At 37.0% G+C, this 25,720-nt stretch overlaps 1 protein-coding gene across 10 annotated transcripts in view; it reads left to right on the top strand.

The window, feature by feature from the left end:
• NRG1 (neuregulin 1) overlaps nt 1–25,720 on the top strand; it is a 219,031-nt gene that overhangs the window by 170,028 nt on the left and 23,283 nt on the right. For 5 of the 10 annotated variants that reach the window (XM_045879809.2, XM_045879810.2, XM_064585570.1 and 2 more), the window contains 2 exons: nt 8,953–9,082; nt 21,814–21,872. In XM_045879809.2, the coding sequence (XP_045735765.1) occupies nt 8,953–9,082; nt 21,814–21,872 (189 nt within the window). Of the gene's footprint in view, nt 1–8,952; nt 9,083–21,138; nt 21,207–21,813; nt 21,873–25,720 lie in introns of those variants that run through there. The other 5 variants (XM_054508598.2, XM_045879807.2, XM_054508599.2 and 2 more) reach the window with 2 other exon arrangements.

The raw sequence follows: 25,720 nt of genomic DNA, 5'->3' as shown, positions 1-25,720 counted from the left end.
TTGAGCCCCGCATTGGGCTCCCTGCTCAGCAGAAGGCCTACTTCTCCCTCTCCTGCTCCCCCTGCTTGTGCTCACTCTCTCTCTCTCAAACAAATGAAATCCTTTGAAAAAAAAAAAAAGGAAATGCATCAGTCCTAGAGTCTTGGCTGCAACCCTTTCACTTTACCAGTGACTCCAGAATAATGATTATTTCATCTTCTCATGTCCTACAGTTCTACTACAGTTTTGTTTTGTTTTTTATTCTTTGTGTATCGCATTGGTTAGAACTTTCAGAGTGATGTTAAATAATAGCATTGGCAGTCAACATACTTAGCTTGATCTTTACATTAATGGAAAGCTCTCCCAGAGTCTCAGTGTTAAGTATGATATAAGTTGTTTGCTAAAAGTCGATCTTTTTCAGCAATAGAGAGTATCATTCTGATTCTACTTTATCAAGACATGTATTGAAAAGCCTGAAATTGGTATTTTTTGCATTTGTAATTTTAAACATACATAAATGTATCTTTAAACATATAATGCACATATAAGCATGTATACTAAACATATGAAAGTACAGGAAACAATGAATAATGAATCTCCATGTAGCCATCATCCACTTCAGCAATTACTGGGTGGTGGTGGTGGTTTTTTCATCTTGATCGAACTTACTTCCCTTCCCTCTTACTATTTTGAAGCAAATTCCAGACATGTTATCATTGAATATATACACATTTCAGTATGCATCTCTAAAAGCTAAGGACTGTTTTTAAATATAACCACAGTACATTTGACACCCACAAATTAATGATAACCCCATAGAAATAGTAATGATCTAATCAGTGATCAGATTTCCTCTTATAAATATCATACATTTAAAACTGTTTGAATCTGGATCCAAGTGTGATGCAAGGTGAGTGGTTTATATGTCTCTTAACTCTCTTTTAAATGTCTCTGTTTTGGATTTTTCTTTCTTTCATCCTCTTGGCCTGTCTCTAAATCTAGCTCTCTTTGTCTGTTTATCCTCCTTTAGTTGTGTTTTGAAAAAGCTGGGTGATTTCCCCAGAAGAGTTCTCCATGGTCTGGGTTTTGCTGATTATATGCCATGGTGTGTCTTTTATTGTGTTTCTCTGACCTGTGTACTTGCTGCAAATTAGTAACTGTATGTGGATGCCTGATTAAAATTCAGGTTTGATTTGGGGGACAATACTTGATAGTCTTATGGAAATTGATGGTTAACCTCATCAAATGTTGATTCAAGATCTATTGAAATGACTATATGGCTTTTATTGTCTGATATGCCATGATTTTTTGGATTTGTTGAATAAGATAAATGAATTTGCCTCCTAGTTTCTATCTTCTGACCTTTCATCTACTTTCATTTCTAAATGTATTTTAGTTGATGAATAAATTAACCTATGTCATTAAATGTCACATGGTAATTTCAGCAGCTTGCTGAATAACTGAATCCTTGATCAGTCTTCTCTGTTTTGATTTGTTTGGTGTTCAAAACTTTTGACTAATTTTCAAATTGACAGGTTAACATTTTCTACATTGACATGACCTTTTCCCAACTAAATTGATACTGGTAGAAAATGCAGTGTGTAGTTAACAATGTACCTTCTGCATTTAGCCTGAGGAGATTTACAGAGGTATCAAATTAAGCCAGTCAAATGGACTGCTACTATTTGCTTTCAGGCTAGATGGATTTGACTCCTTTAGAATAGTGTCTTGATGGGAAAAGATTCAAGGGACAGCTTGAAAGTTTGTCAGCTCCTGGCTTTGGACATTTTATACTTAAATAACACTGAGTGATTAGTAGAAAGTATATACCCAAACTGTATTTCTGGAGTTGACTTGTTAGCTAAGGTAAGATTATTGGCTTTGTAAGGAAGAAAATGTAGCTCTCTTGTAGCTCCAACCAGCCAATGGTCCACTGTGGGAAGAGACTCCCTCTCCCTCTTCTTTACAAAATCTCTGACATCCTATAAAGTATTTGTCATTGTGATGTTGCTCTAAGAAGTAGTAGACTGTGATTACATTGTATCATGAGTCAAATGCACTGTCGGAGAAAAGGAAAAAAAGATAGCAACTTGTATGTTTGAAAATAACCTTTCTTGACAATTTTATTTTTCTAAGGATAACACTATCTAGTGACACCAAATCATTTGCTCAGCAAACTGCTGGGAACTTAGAATCTGCTTTCTGTTTAGCTACAAATGAGATCAGTGTTACAACAAAAATTATAATTTTGTTTTATGAGGAGAAACACCCAAAGGTCACTTTTCATTCTGCTGAAGAAGGAAGAAATAATAGGGTCTGCCCAGAGAGTTTGTAAGACAGAGAGGAATTAAAGGCAATCTTATTAACCTACTTAAGCCACAATATACATTTAACAAAACAGAAAGCAAGCATTTCTTAATTCACTTGTGTGACCTTGGGCAGCCTTCCCCTGCGCACCTCTGAATTCTTTGCTAGAGGTATTTTATTAAAGACCATAGGACTATTCTTTTGAGATGATTTGTACCCTCTTTTTAAATATGGGATAAACTATAAGATATGCTAAAGTTGTTTCTTCTCCACCATTCTGTGTGTGTTTAAATGATGCGGAAGCTAATTTCCATTGGCCCTTGGTGCCAACTTGTTCTTTAGACAAACTCTTCCCTTGTGGGTAGTCTGCAAACCTCTAAGCATTTCTAGCTTATCAGCTGTAAGTTCGTGGGTCCATGAAGCAAGATGCCCTAATTCTACTTCAGAAAGTTCTGGTTTCATTTATGGTCTCATGACGCTTCTTCTCTGGCTTCCCTTTTTGTTCCTTAGTAGAGTTCAGTAGAGGAGAGGCCAAGGAAATGGTATGCTACTTTAAATCACTGTATTGGCTCTGGGAACCTCCAAGCCAGCACAGGGTTGGGTATTTTTGTTGTTGTTTTTTGTTTTTGTTTCTGTTTTTGTTTTTTATCGCCTCTTGTCATTTTTTCCTCTTCAAGAATTTATTTGCCATTCAGCAGAGGATTGAATTACTACTCAGAAAAACTGGCCAGCCCAGAATGACAGTGCTTCAGGACTTCTGAGTCAGGCTCTGGACTTTTCCTTTGGAAAACTAATGACTCCCCCTCCCCCCCACTTCATTCCCTAGTCATCAACAGAAGCTACATTAGGTGGCCCAGCTCTTTCTGTTCAGCTTCTGTTCCAAAGCTTTCCTTTCAGGAGCCACATAAGCATTTTCCCCCCAGTGGGAGTTCAGAGTGCTTCTAGCACTTAATTACAAGGAGCTGTATTCCGAGCAAGAATAATAATAATTTCAGAATTTTTTTTTTTAACTGGGAGTTCAAAGAGCACAAAAGCATGCAGATTTCTAAACACAGAGCCATTGAAGATATCACAGGTAAGGTTTTAAAAAGAAAGAACGAAAAAGAAAAAAACCTGTAATGTAGCGATTGACATTTTCATATTAGAATATAAAAATTGTTAAACTTTGTATATTTCATTGAGAAAACTGCATAGAGTTAGTTTAATTTTCCTGCAAGTAAATCCTTAAGAATTGTCCTAAAAACTGCTAGTAAGGACTCCTTCACTCAGGGAGGACAGGGTCTAATGATGGCTCCTTGGGGTAGGATAAATACCGTACACTCCTGCTAATCCCTGCTAATTGTCAAAGAAGAATAGAGAGGCTTCTTATCAGCAATTTACATTTGTGTAATGGCCCGGCTCTGTTGGTGCTGTCTACTTCTCTGATAAGGAAAACACCACTTAAAACAAGCAAGAAAGTAAGCCATCCTTTCCAACATTGTTTTCTTTTCAGCCTTCCTTGAGCAGAAAGCGCCTGGCATTCTACAGGAAATACTGTGTGATTCTGTGGGAAAATACTTAGTGATGAACAGAGAACACTTCATTAGTCCTCAGATTTTTATTGTGTATTTATAAAAGTGTGCAATAATGTATGGTTTCCAAAATGTTACATTATAAACAGCTTATACTATGTCCTATATACTGTGAACATCACACTATTTTTTTTATATTTTATAGTCTGAAACTGTTATAATAACAATATTATAAGTACACTTGATTCAGTTACTTGGAACTTTGGTCAGAAATATTAAAGAATTGCATGGGTCTTGGAAGTTGAAAATAATCACATGTTTAAGACAGTTTTCTTTTACTTCAAATTGTTCCCTTCAGTTTAATATATAGGCAAATTTTAGTGGTTATTAATTATTAAGAAGTGGTTATGATACAATTAAAATAGAGTAGATTATTGATAGGTACTTAATGCCTTGCAATCATGCAATGGTTACCGTTCCAAATTAGACCATCTCTCTTCATAATTTGTAGAAGAATAATATACTAAGAACATTTGAGGCTTGATTATATATAATTCCTGAGTCTGGACAGATAAGTTTTTTGCTTTTCTTTTTTCCATATTTATACCGCTAGTATAATAGTAACAGTATCATATTTGCATGCAGTGTTGCAACTGACAAAATATTTTATCACACTCCCCAACAACCCTGTGACAGCACATTTTACAGCTGAATTTACTGAGGCAGGTTAGCTGGATCAGAGTAATTGGTAAAATTGAGCTTTGGATCTGAATCTTCTCAGCTAACTCCAGTACTCATTTCACTACATTTTATCTGTAAAGGTCTCCTTTTAGGAAGAATTGTTCACAGTCTTACAGTTTTTAACCCCAATAACTCTAGTTGTTATCCTCATGTCTTGCACATAATAGGCAATCATTAAAGAATTGTAGAAGGGAGGGAGGGAGGAAGGGAGGAAGGAAGGAAGCAAGGGAGGAAGGGAGGAAGGAAGGAAGCAAGGGAGGAAGGAAGGAAGGAAGGAAGGAAGGAAGGAAGGAAGGAAGGAAGGAAGGAAGGAAGGAAGGAAGGAAGGAAGGAAGGAAGGAAGGAAGGAAGGAAGGAAGGAAGGAAGGAAAGAAGGGAAGAAGGAAGGCAGGCTAGAAAGAAGGGAGCCCCACTGTGTGGGGCAGGATCTGGGGAGTCTGTAAATGGTGATCTTGGTGTCCAGATCCTTGGCTAAGTCAGAGAACTGTCCAGCCTCCCCAGGGATGGTCCTGAGTCCTGATCTATATGCCAGGAGAGACCAGGTCAAGAGTGAAACACACCAGAGTGTTTCATTGGTCACAAGTTACTGCTTTACTTATACTTTCTTCCTTGTAATATTGTAGTTGCTCACATCTCAGGGAAAGTGTGTTTGAGATAAAGTATTCATATAAATGGCAGACATAAAGGTAGTAGCTTCATATTTTGCACTATCCCTAATTGCTATTCATTTAGCAACATACAAGAAGATGACAAACTCCCGGATTATAACAAACTAGTCACGAAGTGGTGAGAGGCCGGTTTATTAAGTACCAAATGAGTGAGATCTACTTCACCTACTTCCAGGGACAACTGTGAGGGTCATCTTTTATATATCGAAACACATTCTACCCGCACAACCTTTAGCTTCACCTCTGATAAAGTCCTCCCAGCTCCCCCAGAAAGAATGTCGTTTCCATAGCTGGGTTTAAGAACCTGCTTTGTCTGTTTCATTAATTTCTGGCAGAATTCCTAAATGGAAACTGACTTAGCAATGCAGCATGTGTAAGCCAAGGAGAAAGGGCATCACTGCAAAATTTATAGATCTGCTTAAGACTGGCTGTGCACTGCATTGAACTAAGGAGAATAAAAGGAAACCTGGCAAAAATCTGAAGGGTTCATGTATCAGCATCTCCATCCCAGATTCTCCTGACAGTTACAACTTATTCCTTTGTTTGGCTGTTGGTTCAGAACAGCTGTACCTAGTCGGCTGACACTTGGCATCACCTGGGAGTTCATTACTGCTTTACAATTCCATGATCATTTTTGTTCTTGCTGCGGCTAAACGATAGAAATACTAATAAGCACAATAGTCTATGATCATATAAACATAGTTGCTACTGAATTTTCTCCAAGAATCATTTAACCATCAGATTTACCATTGCTAGCCTCAGGTGATGATCTAAGAATTTTTCAAATGAATGTGTCATAACTTGGTGCTGCAGGATAGCATTAAAAGGATAATCGTTTCAGAGGGAAATATTTTTAAAAACCAAAAAAGGGGAGATTATTTCCTTTCTTTTTAATCTTTTATGTAAATTCAATTTAGTAACGTAAACTGTATTATCAGTTTCAGGGGTAGAATTTAGTGATTCATCAGTTGCATATAACACCCAGTGCTCGTTACATCAAGTGCCCTCCTTAATGCCCATCACCCAGTTCCCCCATCCCCCCCCCACACACACACCCCCTCCAGCAACCCTCAGTTTGTTAAACTAGAGTTAAAGAGTCTCTTATGGTTTGCCTTCCTCTCTGTTTTCATCTTGTTTTATTTTTCCTTCAAGGGGGAATTATTTTTAGTTTTAACATACATTTATCTTAAAGTCCAAGGAATAGGTATGAGGTATCTGTCTGTTGCTTCTATCACTGCTAACCTTTATTGTTAGTTTTACAATGTATGTGAAGTGTCTGCTCTTGGGGGGAATGTTGGTTTCGTTGTTTTTAGTAAAAGCCTCAGGATTTGTTCGGGAAGAGCCTAGTGCAGTGTTTGCTGCTCAGCTTGGGTGAAGCGTAATCCTTGGCAACCTGTCAGGGATTCAGAGACCACTGGGGTCTGCTGGACGCTCAAGAGTTTCTCTGTGGGAATGACTGGAGACAGCACACAGCAGGTGGTCCGCTCAGTACTGTCCCCTGGGGCAGCAAGGGAACCCGGCCCAATTTGTCATCCCACAGTATCCTGTCAGCAGTTAAAAGTCTTAAGCACAAAACCTTGAACATTTAAGGCAAACTTCCTCCTAGTATCTTTTAAAAGCAATGTCCATGGATGGAAATATTAATACACAGCGCCCAAGTTTTTCACATGAAGATCTAATATTGCATTCAAATGATATGTTGTGTGATCAATAGAAATGTTGTGTACTCTATGATTTTACTAAACAAAATGATGCCAATTACATTGCCCTCTACCTGACAAAGAGGTGAGGGTGTAGCTGATAATACAGGGTAAAATCACCCCTCTTCCTTCTCTCCTTAGTTAGTTTTGTTTGGTTTGTAGATCTGTGAAGGATACCTTGAAATACATTTTGAAAGGACTTTTCTTTGGAGTATTAAAAAAAAATCGACCCAATTCTTAATTATTCATCATAATGATTCAAGAGTAACATGCAGCTTTGAAATCCCCAGATTTCCATTATCAAGATTCTTATCTGATTGATAAATACCTTCCCTACTTGCCCAGTAGTAATACCTGCTTCTACTCATTGAGTGCCAGGGTTGTGCCAGTTCCCTTACCTGGATTATTTATGATCCCTACAAAAATCCTGCAAGAGTACCATTACCATTGTTTTCAAGATGGGAAAATTGTATTCTGGGTGGCTAAGTGATACGCTCAAGGACTCAAAGCTAGTAGGAGATAAGATTTGAATCAGATTTATCTCCAAAGTGCAACTCAGCCTGACTCGTCTTTGCTGTTACCCCTAAAAGCCATGCTGAGAGTCATGAAATGGCCCCAAAACATGTCCTCGATGGGAGAATGCAAGGCAAGAAAGGCCTTATGTAATTTGGAAACCGAATAATCAGACATTGAGTATTTTTATCAATTAGAGTAAAAATCAAAATTGGAGAAGTCAAAAACGAAACAAAACAAAATGGGGACTTGTGAAGGAAAGGAAGAAGAAAAGCCAAAGAAAATGAAAAAAAAAAAGAAGAGAGAGAGAGATCAAATAAAAGTAAAAAAGGGCATCTGAGTTTCACATGCAAATAATAAAATAGAAATTGGGAAGGAAGTCAAGGAATTAAAAATCACTAAGAATGAATCAGTAGCCAGGAAAAAATTTTGTCTAGAGATAAATATATATATTTTTTCTTTTTCCTGAAGATCAATAGGATCTTTCTTGGCTTACCATAATGCTTTTGCTTTACATCCTGATAATATCAGTCATGAACATTATGTAAGTTAGACTGTTTTTGCTTGAGCTGAGCACTGCTTAATGGTGTTCCCAGTGGTGTAAGCTGGGAGAAGTTCCGGTACAAAATGCCCTTGAGTCTCAGGACCAAGAGCTTTGGCTTCATTTAACCCATGTGCCTAATGGCGGAGTCATCATTTTCAGTTTGCTCTCACATACCTGAAGTTTGACAAGTGGATATCAAGCTTATCATAGTTGTAAGCCAAAATTAAGACTAGTGTCTACTCCTAATTCAAAATGGATGAATTTTGTCATGCTCTTCTACTGTTGTAGCATTATTAGACTCTTTCCATTTCCTCAAAAGTATGGTGGCAGTCAGGCATTCAACGGTGTTCTTCTGAGTAGAATAGAAATTTTGAATAGAATGGCTCCTGATCTGTATGTTAATATGTATATAACTAATAATACATATTTTTATTAGGAACAAATAAGCCACCTTGTATTCTTCTTTGCCATATATATACATATATATATAGCCATATATATGGATATCTATATACATAATATATATAGATCTAAAAATTATAAGGTCAAATATACACATAAAATGTAATTTCCAAAATAAATAAGTAGTTGCCATTCAAAAGTGACCTTGAACTTGAGTTGCACTGACATGACTTTATATCATTATCTTTGAGCCTTCCTGGAAAATATATTTTACTTACTGGCAATTGGTCTTTTCTCTTTTCCAACTTCCTTAGAAGATAAAATATTGGTTATAAAAAATGTTGAGCCTTTTTCCTATTTCATTCTAATTAAATTAATTAACTGTGATTACCCTTTGATAATTTTATTCTATTGAATTACACCCAGAAAGTACTTCACTTGTTTGCTGTTGTTTATTAAACCTGAAAGTGTAGTGAAGTCTGCCATACCTTATGTGAACTCTTCCTTTTAAGAGGATTTAAGACTAAAGGTTGTTGAGAAGAGGGAAAGACACATGTAAACCTTCCCCTTCTTTATCTTCTATCCAGCTACATCTACATCTACAACCGGGACAAGCCATCTTGTAAAGTGTGCAGAGAAGGAGAAAACTTTCTGTGTGAATGGAGGCGAGTGCTTCATGGTGAAAGACCTTTCAAACCCCTCAAGATACTTGTGCAAGTAAGAAAAGCAATCCTCTTTGTGGCTTATGTCCGTAACTGCTTCTTTCAGATGACTCCATGTCTCATGATGTCTTGTTGCTTCTTTTCCCGATTTTGTTGCATCCTGTTGAATAATGCTGTTTTATTTGTAGAGTGTTTTGAAAAGTTCACACCATTTGTCATCTCCTCTGTTACATCCAGAATTGTTTTTTGCTTGTTTCAATTTTCTTTGTGCCTTTATATTTATAAAGTTGCTTTCCCCATGGTTTTCCTCACTGGTACCTAGAAGAGATGTGCAAATATCACAGAGGCCTATAACTTTTGAAAGCTCCTTCTCCATCCAGTGTATGAATGAGGCTGTAAGATAATGTGCCTTTTTACCCCAATGATCACCTGCAAAATGAATAGGACAACTAAAAGCAGCAGAAGGGTAGAAGATTCTTTACTTATGCATCTGTTACACTTGGCATTAGTTTATTGGTTTACAACTATTCTAAAAATGGAATTTAGGTTGCTCTCACTAATAGGAAAAAAAAAATTGCACATGTTTGGAAATGCATTTAGTGTGTGTACCATCATTGTGTGTAGAAGGCAGAGTGTTCTTTCATGCACTGCCGTTGTTTGGAGATATATTTAGAATGGTGCTCTTTCTAGTGACCTGAGGAAGTTGATGCACCATTAAGAAGGATCACAGTCATTCTTTCTTAACAGGCAGAATGAAACAATGATATTACCAGTACATTAAATATTTAAACCTTGCAGTTAAAATTAGTAGGTCTTATTAAAACCACATGTTTATTGTGCCATGCCTTTTAAGTCTCCTCTTGATATTCCGGCTGTATGTGGGACATGGACGCATATAATGTGATGTGGTAAAAATGTGTAATGTCCCATTGAAATGATGAGAAATGCGTATTTATTTTTCAGTTGCCTGATGTCTGTGTCCCATTTTTCTAAAGTAGCAGTGATTATCATAAAGGAGGAAAAAAAACATGCCATCATAAAAACTACCTCCAGAATATGAGCTTGTGGCTTACATGTGGACAAAGAAGAGCAAGTTTGTCAGAGACACAGCTGAGCTAATAGAGCAATTAGCAAAATGGAAAAAAAAAGGCACAAGAAATAATTAAGAAGGCCATTTCCCTTTCACATCATATAAATAGTATAGAAATATTTATGTGCCAGTTCTAAGAAAACCTTTTATTTTTTATAAGTTACAAAGGACATCATTAAAGACACATGTTTTAAAATCATCACATCAAACAAAAATACCATTTTTGTGGGAAATGTTTTGTCACACCCTGTGCTGTTCTAGACAAGGGCTGTCTGTAGGGTGTGTCATGGGACCTCAGGTACTAAGTACAAGTGAACAAGTACCTCCCAGAACCACTTTCTTGCCCTCAAAAGCTTTTTTTTTTTTTGTTAAGCTCTTATAAAAGAGCAGAAGTGGTTCCAAGAGAAGACAAGTTTTGGTAGTTGTGTAGCTGATTTTATCAATGAAGACAGGCAACTAATAAGATTAAATATAGTCTTTTAGAGTGAACAAAAGACTAAGAATCACAAGAATTAGAATTCTAATCTCAATTACCAAACATCTCTTTCACAGAGATAGGTAATAGCCTTAAGCCAAGATAAAACTCATAGGTAAAGGCCTTTTCAAAATTTGAAAGCAAGATGAAAATGAAAGAGCATGTAGAAAATTATTTCTTCCGGGTCCAAATTACTTCATATGACAATGAGTGTTTATTGGTTTAACAGTAATCCTAGAGATTCACTTTTAGATCACGAGTATATTGAAATCTACATACCTATAGTAAAGAATAAAAGTTGGTCAGTTTTGGTCTTTGGTTCTGCCGACTTGCTGTGAACACAACACAAACATGGCACCCCTATATTTATCATATTGAATTGAGATGAAGAAATTTTATGATCTCCTCCAAGGTTTTCTCTCATCGAAATAGAAACAAACAGAAGCTGAGAATTATAATCTATAAAATATGAGGTTCATTTATTACATGGGGAAATTTTGTTATTCCGTCCTAATCTTAGGCAAACCACCTAATTATGTTTTAATAAATCGCCTTGAAAAAAAAAACATTGAAATTACAGGTCCTTAAGTTCTCCTTCTTTTTAAACAACTGCACCCAGATTACCTATGTCTCATACAACTACTTCTTGAGGAAAGCATCTGAGACCACTATATTTTAATTATAATAATGAAACATGATCATTTTTCATCATCGTCTTTGCAAAGATTGACAAGCTGCGTAGGTGCATCTGATAGTTTCTGAATACCTCTAAAGAACCAGCACAGTGATTTTCCACATATTAATTTCAGCTGTTCTGCAACCCTCCCACGTCCTACACAAAACATGCAATCACATAAGTGCTGTTCATTTGTTCCATTTTGGTATTATGCCAGCAACCGTAATTTTTTTTCACCCACCAGTTTCTCATTAAATTTTAAGCCCAATCCAGAAAAAAAAAATACTTGCTGTATATTTTTTTAATCTTGAAGTGAAATGTTTGTTATTCCTCTAATAAATATTAAAGCAGCAAACCATGAATGAACACTCTGTATCCCCCAAGCTAATTGTCTAGTGGGTTATGCTTGTCTTCCACTTCTCAGCAGATTGGCATCATAATTTTACTGGGTTGGGTTTTGGGTTTTTTGTGGTAATTATAATCTTTCAGAAAAGTGTTAAATGCTTATCACTGGATCTTGTTAGAAACAAAATCTTTGACACCTATGATTTTGATAACTGTTTTACTCCCTTCTGGACCATCTTTTTATTGAACCGTCAAAGCAGGCTAGTGCCTTGAGGAAAGAATTAAGAGTATATTTAAAATCCAGAATATTTCAGGCCTTTTTTGTTGAATGAAAGTGTTTTTTTTTTATCCTTGTATTAAAAACATCTTTAACATAAAAAAAAAAAATCACTATTCAGAATTGAAACAAAGACATGTAATATACCATGTCTTTTGATAGTATACTGTTCACTAGACCACATGAATAGACACAGAAAACATTAAAAAAAAATGCTACATTGGCTCATCATAGTCCTGTGTACGAAGCCAGTTCATAGTTTCCATATGGTCCATCTGTCTAAAGCAAAACATTGCTGAAGCATGAGGCACATCGTTCAAAATCAACTTTATCCCATGACTCAAACACCACAAGCATGGAAGTTTCCAAATCGTCTCTCTGGTCCCCTAATCCACTGTTGTCTTCTTGGGAGTTGAAGTAGAAGACTGTATAGCAGATCTCTTTTGTCTCTCCACTTAGAACAAGGTGTTCCAAATGGATTAACCATGTAACAGTTAAACACTTCTCTGAGGAGAGGTTTGCTGGTTACTTGGACATTCCCTTGGGGACTGTGTGGGAATTTCAGCAGTGGTTCTCATCTTCTATATTGCTCTTCTCTCCATAGTAATTTAAAATCTATCCTGGGGAAAAAATAGTTACTATTCCAGATCACATAAAGACAGAAGAATCATTCCATCTTTCACCTTTTGATGCCCTGTGTAATCGCATGGTTCAAAGAAACAAGATAATTTGAAATAATGTCGAGATTTTCCTCTTTGCTTTTCCCCTTGTTCTTGTATATCAATTCTCTGAGTAGTTTCAGTAGAGAACTATTTTGGAAGATATTGTTGTGATTTTTTTTTTAATCTAAAAATGATTTTATACCAGACCATATTTTTTAACCCATTATGTTGTCCCATGGACAGATGTGGTTTTCGCATGAGGGGATTAGAGTCTTAACCACCAATTTTGGTGAATGGTCTTGAGTCCTTTCACTTCAACTCTCTGGACGATATCTTTATGTATAATATAGAGTTAATATGTTCTCCAAATTTCTTCCCAGGGAGTCCATGAAATTAAATGAATTCATTTCTGCTAAAGTATTTCTAACTCTGGGGAAGCAAGATTTTTTTTTTACTTATAATAAAAAGTAAATGGTAGTATTACATTTTCTCTGTAGACATTAGACAAATACATACACCTGTCTTAATAGACTATGCTAGCATGTTTAAAAAAAAAACAACATTTCTTCATTTTACTTAACATTCACAGTTTTACTTGGTTTGGTGGGGCTACCAGCTAGCTTTGTAACTTTGCATTTGACAGATCATGTAATATCTCTGACCATTATCTTTCTTATAAGCAGAAACCAGAACAGAAACAAACACAAAACAAAAACCAGAAACAAAACACACAAAACTTGGGAAGATGGGAGTTGCCTTCAAACATGAACTTACGATTTTATATCATTTATGAAGCTGTGTAGTATATATAAGGGCCTATAAAAATACACATAACTAAGAGATAAAGTAACAACAAATACGTTATAATAAACTCAATAAGTGAAACATTAAGCATTTGTTTATAGAACAACTATATCTATGCCAGGCATTTTTGAAAACACAGAGAAAATGGAAGGCGTGGTCTCTGGTCCCTGGGAAGTTAGTCTGTTTAGGAAAATGAAGTAGCTAAAATAGTAAATCAATTAGAGTGAATATATCCCAAGTGGTGCAGTGCTGATTATTATGATAATGAAAATTGAAAGAAGGAAGAGAAAAGACGGGAATAACTTGGAGAAGACTCTATAAACATAGCCATCACTTACGGAGTGTTTTCCATATACCCGACAGGCATTGAGACTGCAATAATCTTTCCTGCAAGACACAGTCACATGCATAGCTAGACCAGCAGCTCCATTCTGGGATGCAAAACAGCTACAAAACAAAACAAAACAAAACAAAACAAAACAAAAAACAACTTAGACGTGAGGACCAGTTTATGAGTTCCAAAGGCCAGGCAGATGACCTTGGACATTGTGAGAGCTAATAGGGAGTATTAGTGACTTCTGGAGCAGGAGAGTGACACAGTAAATATAGAACAGATGTTTAGGGAAGACAGACTTCTGTACAGGATAGAGATATTTGGGGACTAGGTAAGGTGGGGTGAGAAAGAGACACTAGCTAAGGTTAAAATTTTATAAAATCTGGGTGCCTGGGTGGCTCAGTTGGTTAAGCGACTGCCTTCGACTCAGGTCATGATCCCGGAGTCCTGGGATCGAGTCCCGCATCAGGCTCCCTGCTCAGCGAGGAGCCTGCTTCTCCCTCGGACCCTCCCCCCTCTCATGTACTGTCTCTCTCTCATTCTCGCTCTCTCAAATAAATAAATCTTTAAAAAAAAAAAAAGTTTTATAAAATCCTGCAATAAAAATGATGATGATATTTATAACACTTTTTAGTAGCTGGATTAGCATAATTAAACAAGGGGATGACGGCTCGTATTCATGGTTGTGTCCTGTGGCCTCATTATCATGGCTGTAAAGGAGAAATTTGAAATAGATAAAAGGAATATGTATATATTGGGTCAGAACCTCCAGTCCATGAGAACAGACTGCTAACTGAACTCTTATTCCAGCCCTAGAAGAGTTCATTCTTCCGAATGGGTGTGACACCTGCCTATGGCACTTCTCTGTTCTTAAAAGCTGTAACATTTAACAGATGGAGAAGCATTTATGAGAGAGAGTCAGTGCAACTGGTGGCTTAGATCTGCTTTTGAGATGACCACATCTTCTATTTCTTCTGTGTTTCTCGTGCACTGAGAATCCTGCCATGCGCTTACTAGGTTAGGTAGTTATGAACTCATTTTGACTTTCACTCACTAAGGCAGATTGAAGGAAATCCTTTTGTTCTTATAGAAAACAATTTAGGTGTAGTTTTGCCTAAAATCAGGTGCACTGACTAGGTGTTCTTAATAGTTTGCTCCCCTTTTTCTCCTAAACTCAGCCAGGGTGGCCACATATTTATTAATCTCCTTCTATGAGGCAGGCTCTGTGCTAGTGCTTAGCATGAAGTACTGAACAAAAGCCATGCTAGGCTCTGCCCTCAGGGAGTCTGTAGGCTATTGAGAGTAGCAAACATATTTCAAGTAATTAATTTAATTACAAGTGGTAGGTGTGCCGGGTGCCATGATGGATATTTAGGGAGCTAAGGAAATGTTTTATGGGAGACCCCAACTAGTCAGAGGTGGAGACTCTGGGGCGGGGGAAAGTATATGCAGCTCTCGCCTTGAGAAACAAATAGCCTACTTAAAACACAATTTTGAAATGTTTATATTGAATTATTTAAATAAAATGGGAATATTTAGCTGCTTCGTCATAAAACAAGGCTGGCAGAGTAGATAGAACTGTAAAGTTCTGAGTCTCCAGGCTGTTGGACATGACAGGGGGAGGACATCCTCCAGAGAGGAAGACCAGACCACAAAGTAGCACTCAGTATGTCCTCGAGTCACAGTGACGTGGAGATGTATGGGATGTAGATTGATCCCATAGCCGATGAAATTGTTTGACCCCAGACTTACCAAGATACATCATGTCAAGTAAACAATGGCGAGAGTTTGAGTCTGCAGATGAGCATTTCAGAGCAAGCTGTGCAAACAGAGCTCTGGGAAGGGCACCAAGGTTCAAACAGGACCGGTTAATTCATAAACACTGCCACCGTCATTATTGGGATTGTATGTCTTAGACACTGAAAACCAACACTGGAGAGCCAGGACAACTCTGATTTTTGTTTTTCCTCAATATTTACCCATGAATCCAGTGTGGCCACTCTATGTATACCGTTATCTTCTGGCTTGAGAATGAGTCCCCAGATCCATATTAAATAAAAAAAGGGAAAAGTGGTGATGTGTGCTAGCTGAACAGTAACGGGGAGGTATCCAGGGTTGGATCCGAAGGAAATGTTACTGAAACATTTTATATTTAATATTTTCTTTAATGACGTTGAAGGACGCCTTTCCTGGAGGAAATAAATATCTTTTACATATGATGCCATAGAGAAAACTGAAACATGAATTAGAAAAGCATATACAAACCTTAAGAAATTTCACTTAAAGGTAGATAACAGAATGAGGTTCATTGTGGGGAAAATGCAGACTAAGAGTAACAATACATTTGGGAAAGAGTAATCTACAACACAGATACTCAAGCAGTGAGTGGGCGAGGTCTAGCCAGAATGCTGAGCAGGGGAAGGGGTGAGTAAAATCAGTGCTTGTAATGTGATACTGTAGAAAAACAGATCCACAACTATTTGAGCTAGCGTAGACACTGCCAAATCTAGCTTTACACAGAAAGAGAGCAAAAGGCCTTCCCATCTAACACTTAAACTCACTGAGATTCCTTAAGATGTATTTGTTGTCATTTCCATTAGTTGATATTTGTAAACATTAAACACCAAAGAAATTATTTCAGAGGTTATACAGTATGAAGGAAATACCACAACTAGTTTTGAAGTAGAGCGAATAGACAATAGGGGCTCTTCTTTTTGAGGCAAGGTATTTTTTTAAACTCTCCAAATATCTCATTGTAGGGTGATGACCAGGAGGGAGGAGATATCAGATATAGACTTTGTTTCCCTTTTCCTGTCTGATTAGGGAGGGCCTGATGAAAATTCATGAAACCAAGAATAAAGGGTGTCTTAGGATGGTTTAAAAATTGACCATAAATTTGTAAAACCACAAAACCACTTATAATGGTTTATAAAATTAGCCAATGGTAAATAACTAGAAGTTTCTTGGGGGTCTGTAAGTATCTCTGAATATGTCTAGCGGCTCCACCAATAAAGGGGAAATAGTATTCAATTAGAATATCAAAACCTTACCAAGCATTAAATCAATTCCCAAAATACATGCATGTATGATTTATTACATCATAAGCATATCAGGATAGTCACCAAGTATTAAGGTTATTGTTGCAAACAGTTTCTGTTTGACAATACTATGTTCAAGTCTTGCAGTGTCCAATAAAGAACTGGCATCATGACTTGGTGGTTTATCTCCATCATAAGATGACATTGACTCTTTGGTATAGTAACACCAGATCTGCTGAAGCTATGCCAATCTTTTTTGGAACTATCAGTTATATCTGAACCCAAACTACCCTTATGCTAATGTTTACCTTCACCCTTTATTGGACACTGCATTCTGACACTCTTAGGCTCGGTTTAACAAACATTTTGTGAGAGCTTTTGACAAGGCAGATACTGAGTTAAAATTAGAGATACAGAATGATCAAAATATGGTCACTGTCCCAACCCAGACAGGCGAGGGCAATGAAAGAGATGGGGACAGGGTGCAGTGCGGGAGCCCAAGAGAGAATCGTCAGCTAGGCCGTGGGAGCCAGAGATGGGGAGATGGAGGTCAGGGAAGGGTCAGTTGGAAGAGGTGATACTTTTAAGTTCAGACGAAACTGTCTGTGAACTTTCATCTCATTAAGCACAAATGTAGAGCAAAAATTATTTATCATGTTAAGAGCAAATACTAAAACAAAAAATAATACTAATTTTCGTCTACTCTGATCAATGAAACAAATGGTTTCAGAGACAGAGACATTTGAGGCTACAATAGAGACTTATTATTATTCATACAGATTTTTCTAAGAAATAAAATTCTTGGAATTTTCCCAGACTCTTGCCAAAGCATATTGTTCAAAATCAGATTAAATTTACCATACTCTTATCTCCAAAGAAAGTGATAGATTGGATGCTTAATGTAGAATGCTAATTTATAAATACGTAAGAAGCCAGACAGTCTCCTTGTCTTTCAGAAGTAATTCCATAGAAGTTAATCAGAGCTTATAGATCAGATGAATTTCCATTTGCATATGCTTTCTGTATACAATCAATGCAGTCTGCAGTTTGCTTACATAAAAACTATCTCAGTCTCTGCTTCCTTCCATTTAATTTGGCGACAACTCTAGATGTCCACAAAAGTTACATAATGACTATTGCTGCACGCTCAAATTGCTTTAGGAATAGGTATTTGCAATTCGTTTTCCCTTCATGATGGTCTTAAAAATGCATCCTATCAAAAATGTTTTTTCAAAGTCCTTGAGTCCTCCCCGACCGGTAACACATTCAGAAGAAATGCTCGTCAGTTTTCATACAGTGACTCCATGTGTTAGGATGAGCATTGATTCCCAGAACCTTTGTGGTGAAAGGAGCCTTTGATAAATCACTTAGTTAAGTCCCTCATCTTATCACTGAGGCCTGATGAAGTCAAAGTCAAATGGACTGCCCACGTCCAAGCCCCAAGATAACTGTGGTGACAGGATAGAGGGACTTAGTCTCCATCTTCCAAGGTCGGGGTCCCTGACACCTTGAACTTTAATGTACATACAGATCTCTTAGGGATCTTGTTAAAATGCAGATTCTTATTCAGTAGTTATGAAGTGGGGGCCCAAGATTCTGCATTTCTACTAATAAGATCCCAGGAGATGCTGATGCTTTTGGTCCATGAACCACACTTTGAATAATAATAAGGCTTTACCCTAAGAAAATTTATCTGAGTGAAGGGAAACATTAGCATAAGGGTAGTTTGGGTTCAGATATAACTGATAGTTCCAAAAAAGATTGCCATACCTTCAGCAGATCTGGTGTTACTATACCAGATAGTCAATGTCATCTTATGATGGAGATAAACCACCAAGCCATAATGCCAGGTTCCTAGGAAACATCATTTTAGAAGTTCATACTAATTAGAAAATTGATTGGGCAAGAGTTTTGATCCACTTCACCCAGTTGTCCTGTGCCTTCTCACTCAACACGGACACCCAAGATGCACAAATGACAATTTTCTAATAAATGCATTCCTTCTCTCAAGGGACTCATGATTCTTCAGCTATATGTTAATTTCCTGATCCTTAAATCAGTGCACTTCTTACTTCAAATGGTTCTCCCCTACCTCCCCTCTCCCCCGCCACACGCAAGTGTTCACATGTCTTATACCATGTTCATTGCACGGAACAAGTGGATTATTGTGTGATCAATATGAGAATTCTAATTTTTATCAAGAATGCAAACAGGTAAGATGAAATGGTCATCATAGAATATATCCTTAATTCTGGATTACCTGCTTAATTGTAGGGTATGCCCATGCGGACTTGCAATCCTAGTTCAGAAACAAATACACAAACAAAGACCCTGTGTATTTCAGAAGTCATTATGTGAAATAAGTTCTATGGAAAACAGGTGTCCATGTATTTTCCTCATATATCTGTGAAGACATTCTTATTAAAGCATGTGTAATGACATCTTTATGAAAAATGGCCCAACCTCACAGACTACCATTCTTTTTTTTTTTTTTTTTTGGAAAGATTTTATTTATTTTTTTCACAGAGACATAGTGAGAGCAAGAACACAAGCAGGGGGCGTGGGAGAGGGAGAAGCAGGCTTCCTGCAGAGCAGGGAGCCCGATGCGGGGCTCGATCCTAGGACCCTGGGATCATGACCTGAGCCAAAGGCAGATGCTTAATGACTGAGCCACCCAGGAGCCCCTACAGACTACCATTCTTATTTCTGGATTTCTCTGGGTAGATCTTCCTCTATTCACTGCTGCAAACATATTCTAACCAAAAATAACCAGTTTAATTATACAAAAGTGTTTTGAAGGGTTGAAAAGAGCTATACCAATACACGATGTTTGTTGTTAAGTTTATTGATAATATGCTAATAATCATAATTACACTTTATGTTTGCACAAGAACTCACGGGACTAAAACTCAAGAAGTGCTAGTATTTTATCTTACACGCCATTCTTCATGAAATAGGAAATTTAGAGGGGCGCCTGGGTGGCTCAGTCAGTTAAGCGGCTGCCTTCGGCTCAGGTCATGATCCCAGGGTCCTGGGATCGAGCCCCGCATCGGGCTCCCTGCTCTGCGGGAAGCCTGCCTCTCCCTCTGCCACTCCCCCTGCTTGTGTTCCCTCTCTCACTGTGTCTCTCTCTGTCAAATAAATAAAACCTTTAAAAAAAAAAAAAAAAGAAAAGAAATAGGAAAATTAGATACACCAAGTCACTTGGTAATACTTTTTTGGCATTGAATATGGTTTTAAGGGGAATGAGAAAAATATCACCCTTACATTTGTAAAAATGAATAGTTTTATTCACATTTCTTTGATGCCAAAAAAATAGTGTTTATTCTTATTTACTCTGAGAAGACAGGGTCATGTGTAAATCATGAGGTATGTGCTGTCACTGCTACATTTTATTAGGTGTTTTGCATGATCATTATGGTATAGCTAAACTATTAATAGTAATCACGGCTATGGGTGTTGAGCATCTATAAGTTTATTTGCTTCCTGGAACCTTTTGATGGCCCTATTTCCTAGAGTATGTTATTGGGTACAATGAATCCAATATGAAATGCTTTCGTTAGTGGTATAACAGCAACAAAAAGAGCCGTTAGAAAGGACTTCCAAAGTTAGGCGCATCCCCATTGCATGACCTTATGAACGATATGGGTGAACGTATGTGAGTAAAATGAAAAGTTTATACCACTGAAAGATAGTTTTATCTTAGATACAAAATGATATCTGTTAAGTACGACTATAGAAGAGTAGCCATTTAAATTTTAAAAACGTATCTGCCTTTGATTTGGGATCCATGGATGAAGTGAAATTTGTGCTAATAAATAATCTGCCTTTTTCTGTCATGCAGTATTAAAAATGAGACCTAATCTGTAATACCTTTAAAAAAATGGGGAATATAGTTGTTCTTGTCAGTAATCGCTAGAGTATGGAAGCGCTTGACTTCTCTGGTAGTTCGATGATTGAACTAACATAAAAGTAGCTATGAATGTACAGAATTGAGTGTATAGAGGATGGAAAGGCTTAGGATCATTTAAATAATAAAAGATCATGGATGGAACCGTGTAAGTCCTTATCAAAACCAGCGTTTTAACAAGGTAGGAGTCAGTGCCCAGTGGCAAATAAGGGAAGGTGACTTAGTGGCCCAGGCCTTGCCAGCCCTATTCAACTTTTCAGCCTCCCTTGAGTTAAATTTAAGTCAACTCTTCTTAGGAAGACTGAAGCAAACCACAACAAAAATATATGCCCCGCAGTTGTCTTGGAACTTGGTTTTCTAAATGTGTTCTTTTCCTTTTCTTTATGTTGTTCAGTCACCAGGTCATTGTAGGAATCTCCATATTCCATAGGAGGAAAATTGCCAGTCTGAAAATTCAGTGTCTATAGCGTTCTATTGCTTATCACATTTTTGCCCTCTAGGTGCCAACCTGGATTCACTGGAGCAAGATGTACTGAGAATGTGCCCATGAAAGTCCAAAACCAAGAAAGTATGTTAAAATAATCTGAAATTTGCTTTCTCCCCCAAACTACAGCAACAATTACTACCACTTGGTGCTTTTACAGTTCAGTTGTAACTGATTCCTTTTGTCCTAACAATGGCTTAAGCACTCGGGGTGTAAACTCATTCAGTGTGAGCTTGTTTCACTGTCTGCCAGCTTGGGCCCCAAAGATCATCAAGGTAAATGAGAAGTGCCGGCCAAGATGGCCAGTGAGGCTGGCCACCGTGGCAGGCAGGCCAACCAAAAAAAAAGAAAATTTCCTTCCAACACCTTTGACCAAAGCTCTCAAATGGAAAACGGACTCGAAGAATACCTCCGAGTTCACTGTAGGTGAGTCCCTTTGGAAGAAAGCTGCCCCTTAAGATGCTGCCATCTTTCCGTCATGCAGACGCTGGGACCACACTTCGTCCAAATTTTGAATCCTTTGGGGGAAATGCCAGAGTCTGGAAACCATGGTTAGGACAAAGACTCAGTTCCTGAGGGTGAACTCACCAAGTTCAGTCAAATGACACTGAAGGAGCTTCTTTCTAGCGTATATTCACCTCTTCTCTTTTTCTCTGTTTTTTCTACCATTGTTTTTTGTTTCTTCTCTCAGGTGCCCAAATGAGTTTACTGGTGATCGCTGCCAAAACTACGTAATGGCCAGCTTCTACAGTACGTCCACTCCCTTTCTGTCTCTGCCTGAGTAGGAGCATGCTCAGTCGGTGCCGCTTTCTTGTTGCTGCATCTCCCCCCAGATCTCACCTAGAGCTAGATGCGTTTTACCAGGTCTAACATTGACTGCCTCTGCCTGTCGCATGAGAACATTAACAAAAAGCGATTGTATTACTTCCTCTGTTCGTGACTAGTTGGCTCTGAGATACTAATAGGCGTGTGAAGCTCCGGATGCTTCTGAAATTGGTACTGAATAATGTGATACAAAATGATAGTCAACATCACACAGTGCAATTATAATAAAGGCATTTAAAAGTCTCACTTTTATTGATAAAATAAAATCATTCCGCTAAACAGTCCATCTTCTTTATAAAAAATGGCAACATCCGGAAAAGGATGCTGCCAAGTTGTAATCAATATGCACTTGAAATGATGGTAAGTTAATTTTGGCTCAGAATGTGTTATTTATAACAAATAAACATACTCAAAAGAGTTCAGATGTTTCTCTTCATTAACAGTTTGCATTTAGGTATTTAAAAAGGCACTGACTAGGAAAATTACAAACAAACATTTCACAGCAAATGAGATATCCTGGCTTCTCCTTATGTTGCTTAGGAAACAAGTGATTCAGGACTAGTTTAAACAATCATTTATTTATATTAGCATTCCTTTATGCTGGTTTCAATGATAACTTTAGGGACAAATAGGTTTTTTTAAAGATATTTATTATTTACTTTGAAATATAGTAGTTTACCTCTAGATAGATACTTTTAAATGCAGAACTGGGAAATTTTGATGGCTGTCTATGACTTTGTGAAGCTTTGAACATCATTCCTAAGCGACCCAGTTCACACGTATATAATTTGCATGGATAACTGAACTATATAATTTGTCCTGCTGTTATGAACTGGGCTATCACTTTTAATTCTGGAGCTTTCAAAGCATTATACTTAAGGTGGATTCCATATAGTTATCGATTGAGATCAGAGGTCGACAATTTTTTTTTTTTTTCTGTGAAAGATCAGATAGTAAAGACTTCAGGGTTTGCCAGGTGATAACATCCCTGGCACAAACTGCTAATTCTGCCAACTCAAAAGCCGCCATAGACAACGCATGAACTGATGAGCATAGAGGTGCACTATTAGAACTTTATTTACGCAACTAATGAATCATTGAACACTGCAGCAAAAACTAATGATGTACTATACAGTGGCTAACTGAACATAATAAAATAAAATTTTATTTACAAAAGCAGGCAGTGGGCTGGATTTATCGACCCCTAATTTGGATTGTCAGTTGCGCAGCCTGAAAAATACTTCACATAGCTTATCGGTGTAAATTCACGTGACACCAGAAACAGTGATGTGAGCCGGTCATTTGGGGACCCTAAAAGAATCAGATTTACCTTTACTTGCTGCATGCAAAAAATAAGGTTCTATGCCTCCTGTTAACACTCATGGAAGAATAAATTTCACAGAAAAATTAATTTCATACGCATTACGGGGAGATCACACGCATAATATTTATTCGTTTAGTTAGAGAGGTGGTACTTTTTGTGTATTTACATAGATGTCATAGGCCATTTTCTGTTGGGAAAAATTAGTAAATTGGCATTTGCTAAATTTTCAAACACAGTCTTCCCTTTATCCACAAGTCTTTAAATAATATACATTTAGTGGACAGAATTTTTCTCCCCATAGCTATAGATTAATCTTTTTAAAGGTAGATAAGATGCAAAGTAAAAATAGAAGTGATAGAGTTTTACTCAATATAGTTAAGCCATTCCTTTTAGAAATCAGTTTGTATTCAAATACCATAGATTTAGCAAATCACATGCCTATATAAATATGATAGCATTATATTTTAGAATTTCGTGAAAATTCTGAACGTTTATATTATACTTAAATTTTTGGTGTTATGTAGAGTTTCATTGTGCACTGGAAGCAATGTTAGGACCCTATCTAGGGAAAAGCATTTAAAAAAATGAAGCTATTTCCCCAAATAATGATGCAGTTTAGAGCTGACAGTAGTAACCCGAGAAAATGTTTCAAACTTCTATTTTAGACCGTTTTCTTTTTCCTAAGGTATCATTTCAAAATAGCCTCTGTGTATTTAATCAGAGTGTGATTCCTTAAATAAATTTTTCAGTAAGCTTTCGATGGCACTTTTGGAAGACATCCAGGACGGCAGCATTCCTATTTACCCTGATGTAACAAAGATTGATAGGAAGCACATTTAGGAACAGAAGCTGTAAATGGCCCGGCATGGATGCCGCCTCAGATCTGGAAACACAAGAGCTGCCATTCAGAAACTGCTTTTCAAAGTTGTCTTGCCCAGAGTTAATTTTCTAACCTCTATGTCTTAAGTTCTCAGTGTTCGTTTCTGCAAATCCCTATAGAGAAGGCAGGAAAATAAATTTTGCTGCTTTAAGAACTTTATGTTCAAGTAGCAATGTCGTCTGCACGAAGAATAAAAAATGCCGCCACAGTGGTAATGATTAAATCTTAATTGTGTTCATAACATCTGAAACACATACATAAATTTTCAAAGAAAAGCTATTCCCCAGGTTCGGAAAGAAACATTTTTCCAACTCACCAAACTACATTTTCAATTGAAGAATGACATTCTAAAAGAATGTACAATTTTTAAAATGCTTATTAACACATAACTTACATTATTAGGATTTGATGCAATTTTTCTGGTCAGAGTATCCTGTGGGCATTTATTGATTTATAAAAACAGATTTAAAGTATGAAAGAAAAGAACAAATGTATATTTTATAGGGCTTTCTTGAAGACAGCCATTTGCTTTGAAAGAAAACGTATTTGGAATACTTTCTAGGAAAATGTTGTCAAGGTTAGTCAGCTTCAAATTTGACCTATCTTGACACAGAATTCCTACTTTAAAGGACTGTATTCATCATTGTGGGGTATGTTTGTGGTGGGGGGAGCTATACAGACAATTCATAACTGATTTGTGGATTTATTGGACAGGAAAAAAAGCACTCACAGCTTCAATAGCTAGAGGCAATATGGAACAAGTATGTCATATAGAAACTAATATATAATAGGAGATAGTTATCGAATAGCCCAAATTATAGAATATTCTTAAAGACTATAATTTTAGAACTTCTAAGCATATTCTTAGAATGAGTAAACCCAATAGATATCCTTAAATGTAGTCTTGAATCAGAGGTTCCTAGTGCATAAATTACTTATGTTGATTTCTAAATGCTTTAAAAACCACTGATGCTATTCATTTATTTATCCAACATGTGTATCTTGCTGACAGTAGAATAAAGGCACAATCAATGACAAATTGTCATAAAGCCCAGCTGAGTGTTAGTGAGACTTTATTGTGTGTGTGTCGGTGAGTGAGCTCATGTGCACATGGAAACTTGGGGGTGAAGACAAAGTCTCCTATTACATTTCAAAAGGCTCAGTGGCAATACGGATTTGTATATGTGAAAAAAAAAAAAAAGTACTTACATTTGTAAAGGTAAGTCAAAACTAAAAGTCAGACACTAAATTGGTCCCATTTAGCACTGGCATTGACAGACCTCCTTGAGAAGTCTCAGGGCTGCAGCGACTCAGGACTGTACATATGTCTGTGATATTATTTGCGTAAGGAGGCCCAAGATATTAAAGAGTAAAATCCTGAATGTCTTCAAGTTTTAACAGAAACCACGAAATGCATGTACAGATAAATTTTGGTAAAAGAAAGTTGTCTTATTTTTCTCTGATGCGATTGAAAATTTAAATTAACCTACAGGTTAATCAGTTTTCTTCAAACAATTATAAAATCCTACAGCAAAGGATTAGTGAGTCAATATTTAATAGTTTCTGAAG

This window comes from Mirounga angustirostris, unplaced genomic scaffold (genome assembly GCF_029215605.1).
Source record: "Mirounga angustirostris isolate CCGP_5_RB_7025 unplaced genomic scaffold, mMirAng1.0.hap1 SCAF_2, whole genome shotgun sequence".
Classification (NCBI taxonomy): Eukaryota; Metazoa; Chordata; class Mammalia; order Carnivora; family Phocidae; genus Mirounga; species Mirounga angustirostris.
This window is presented reverse-complemented; position numbering and strand designations above follow the sequence as displayed.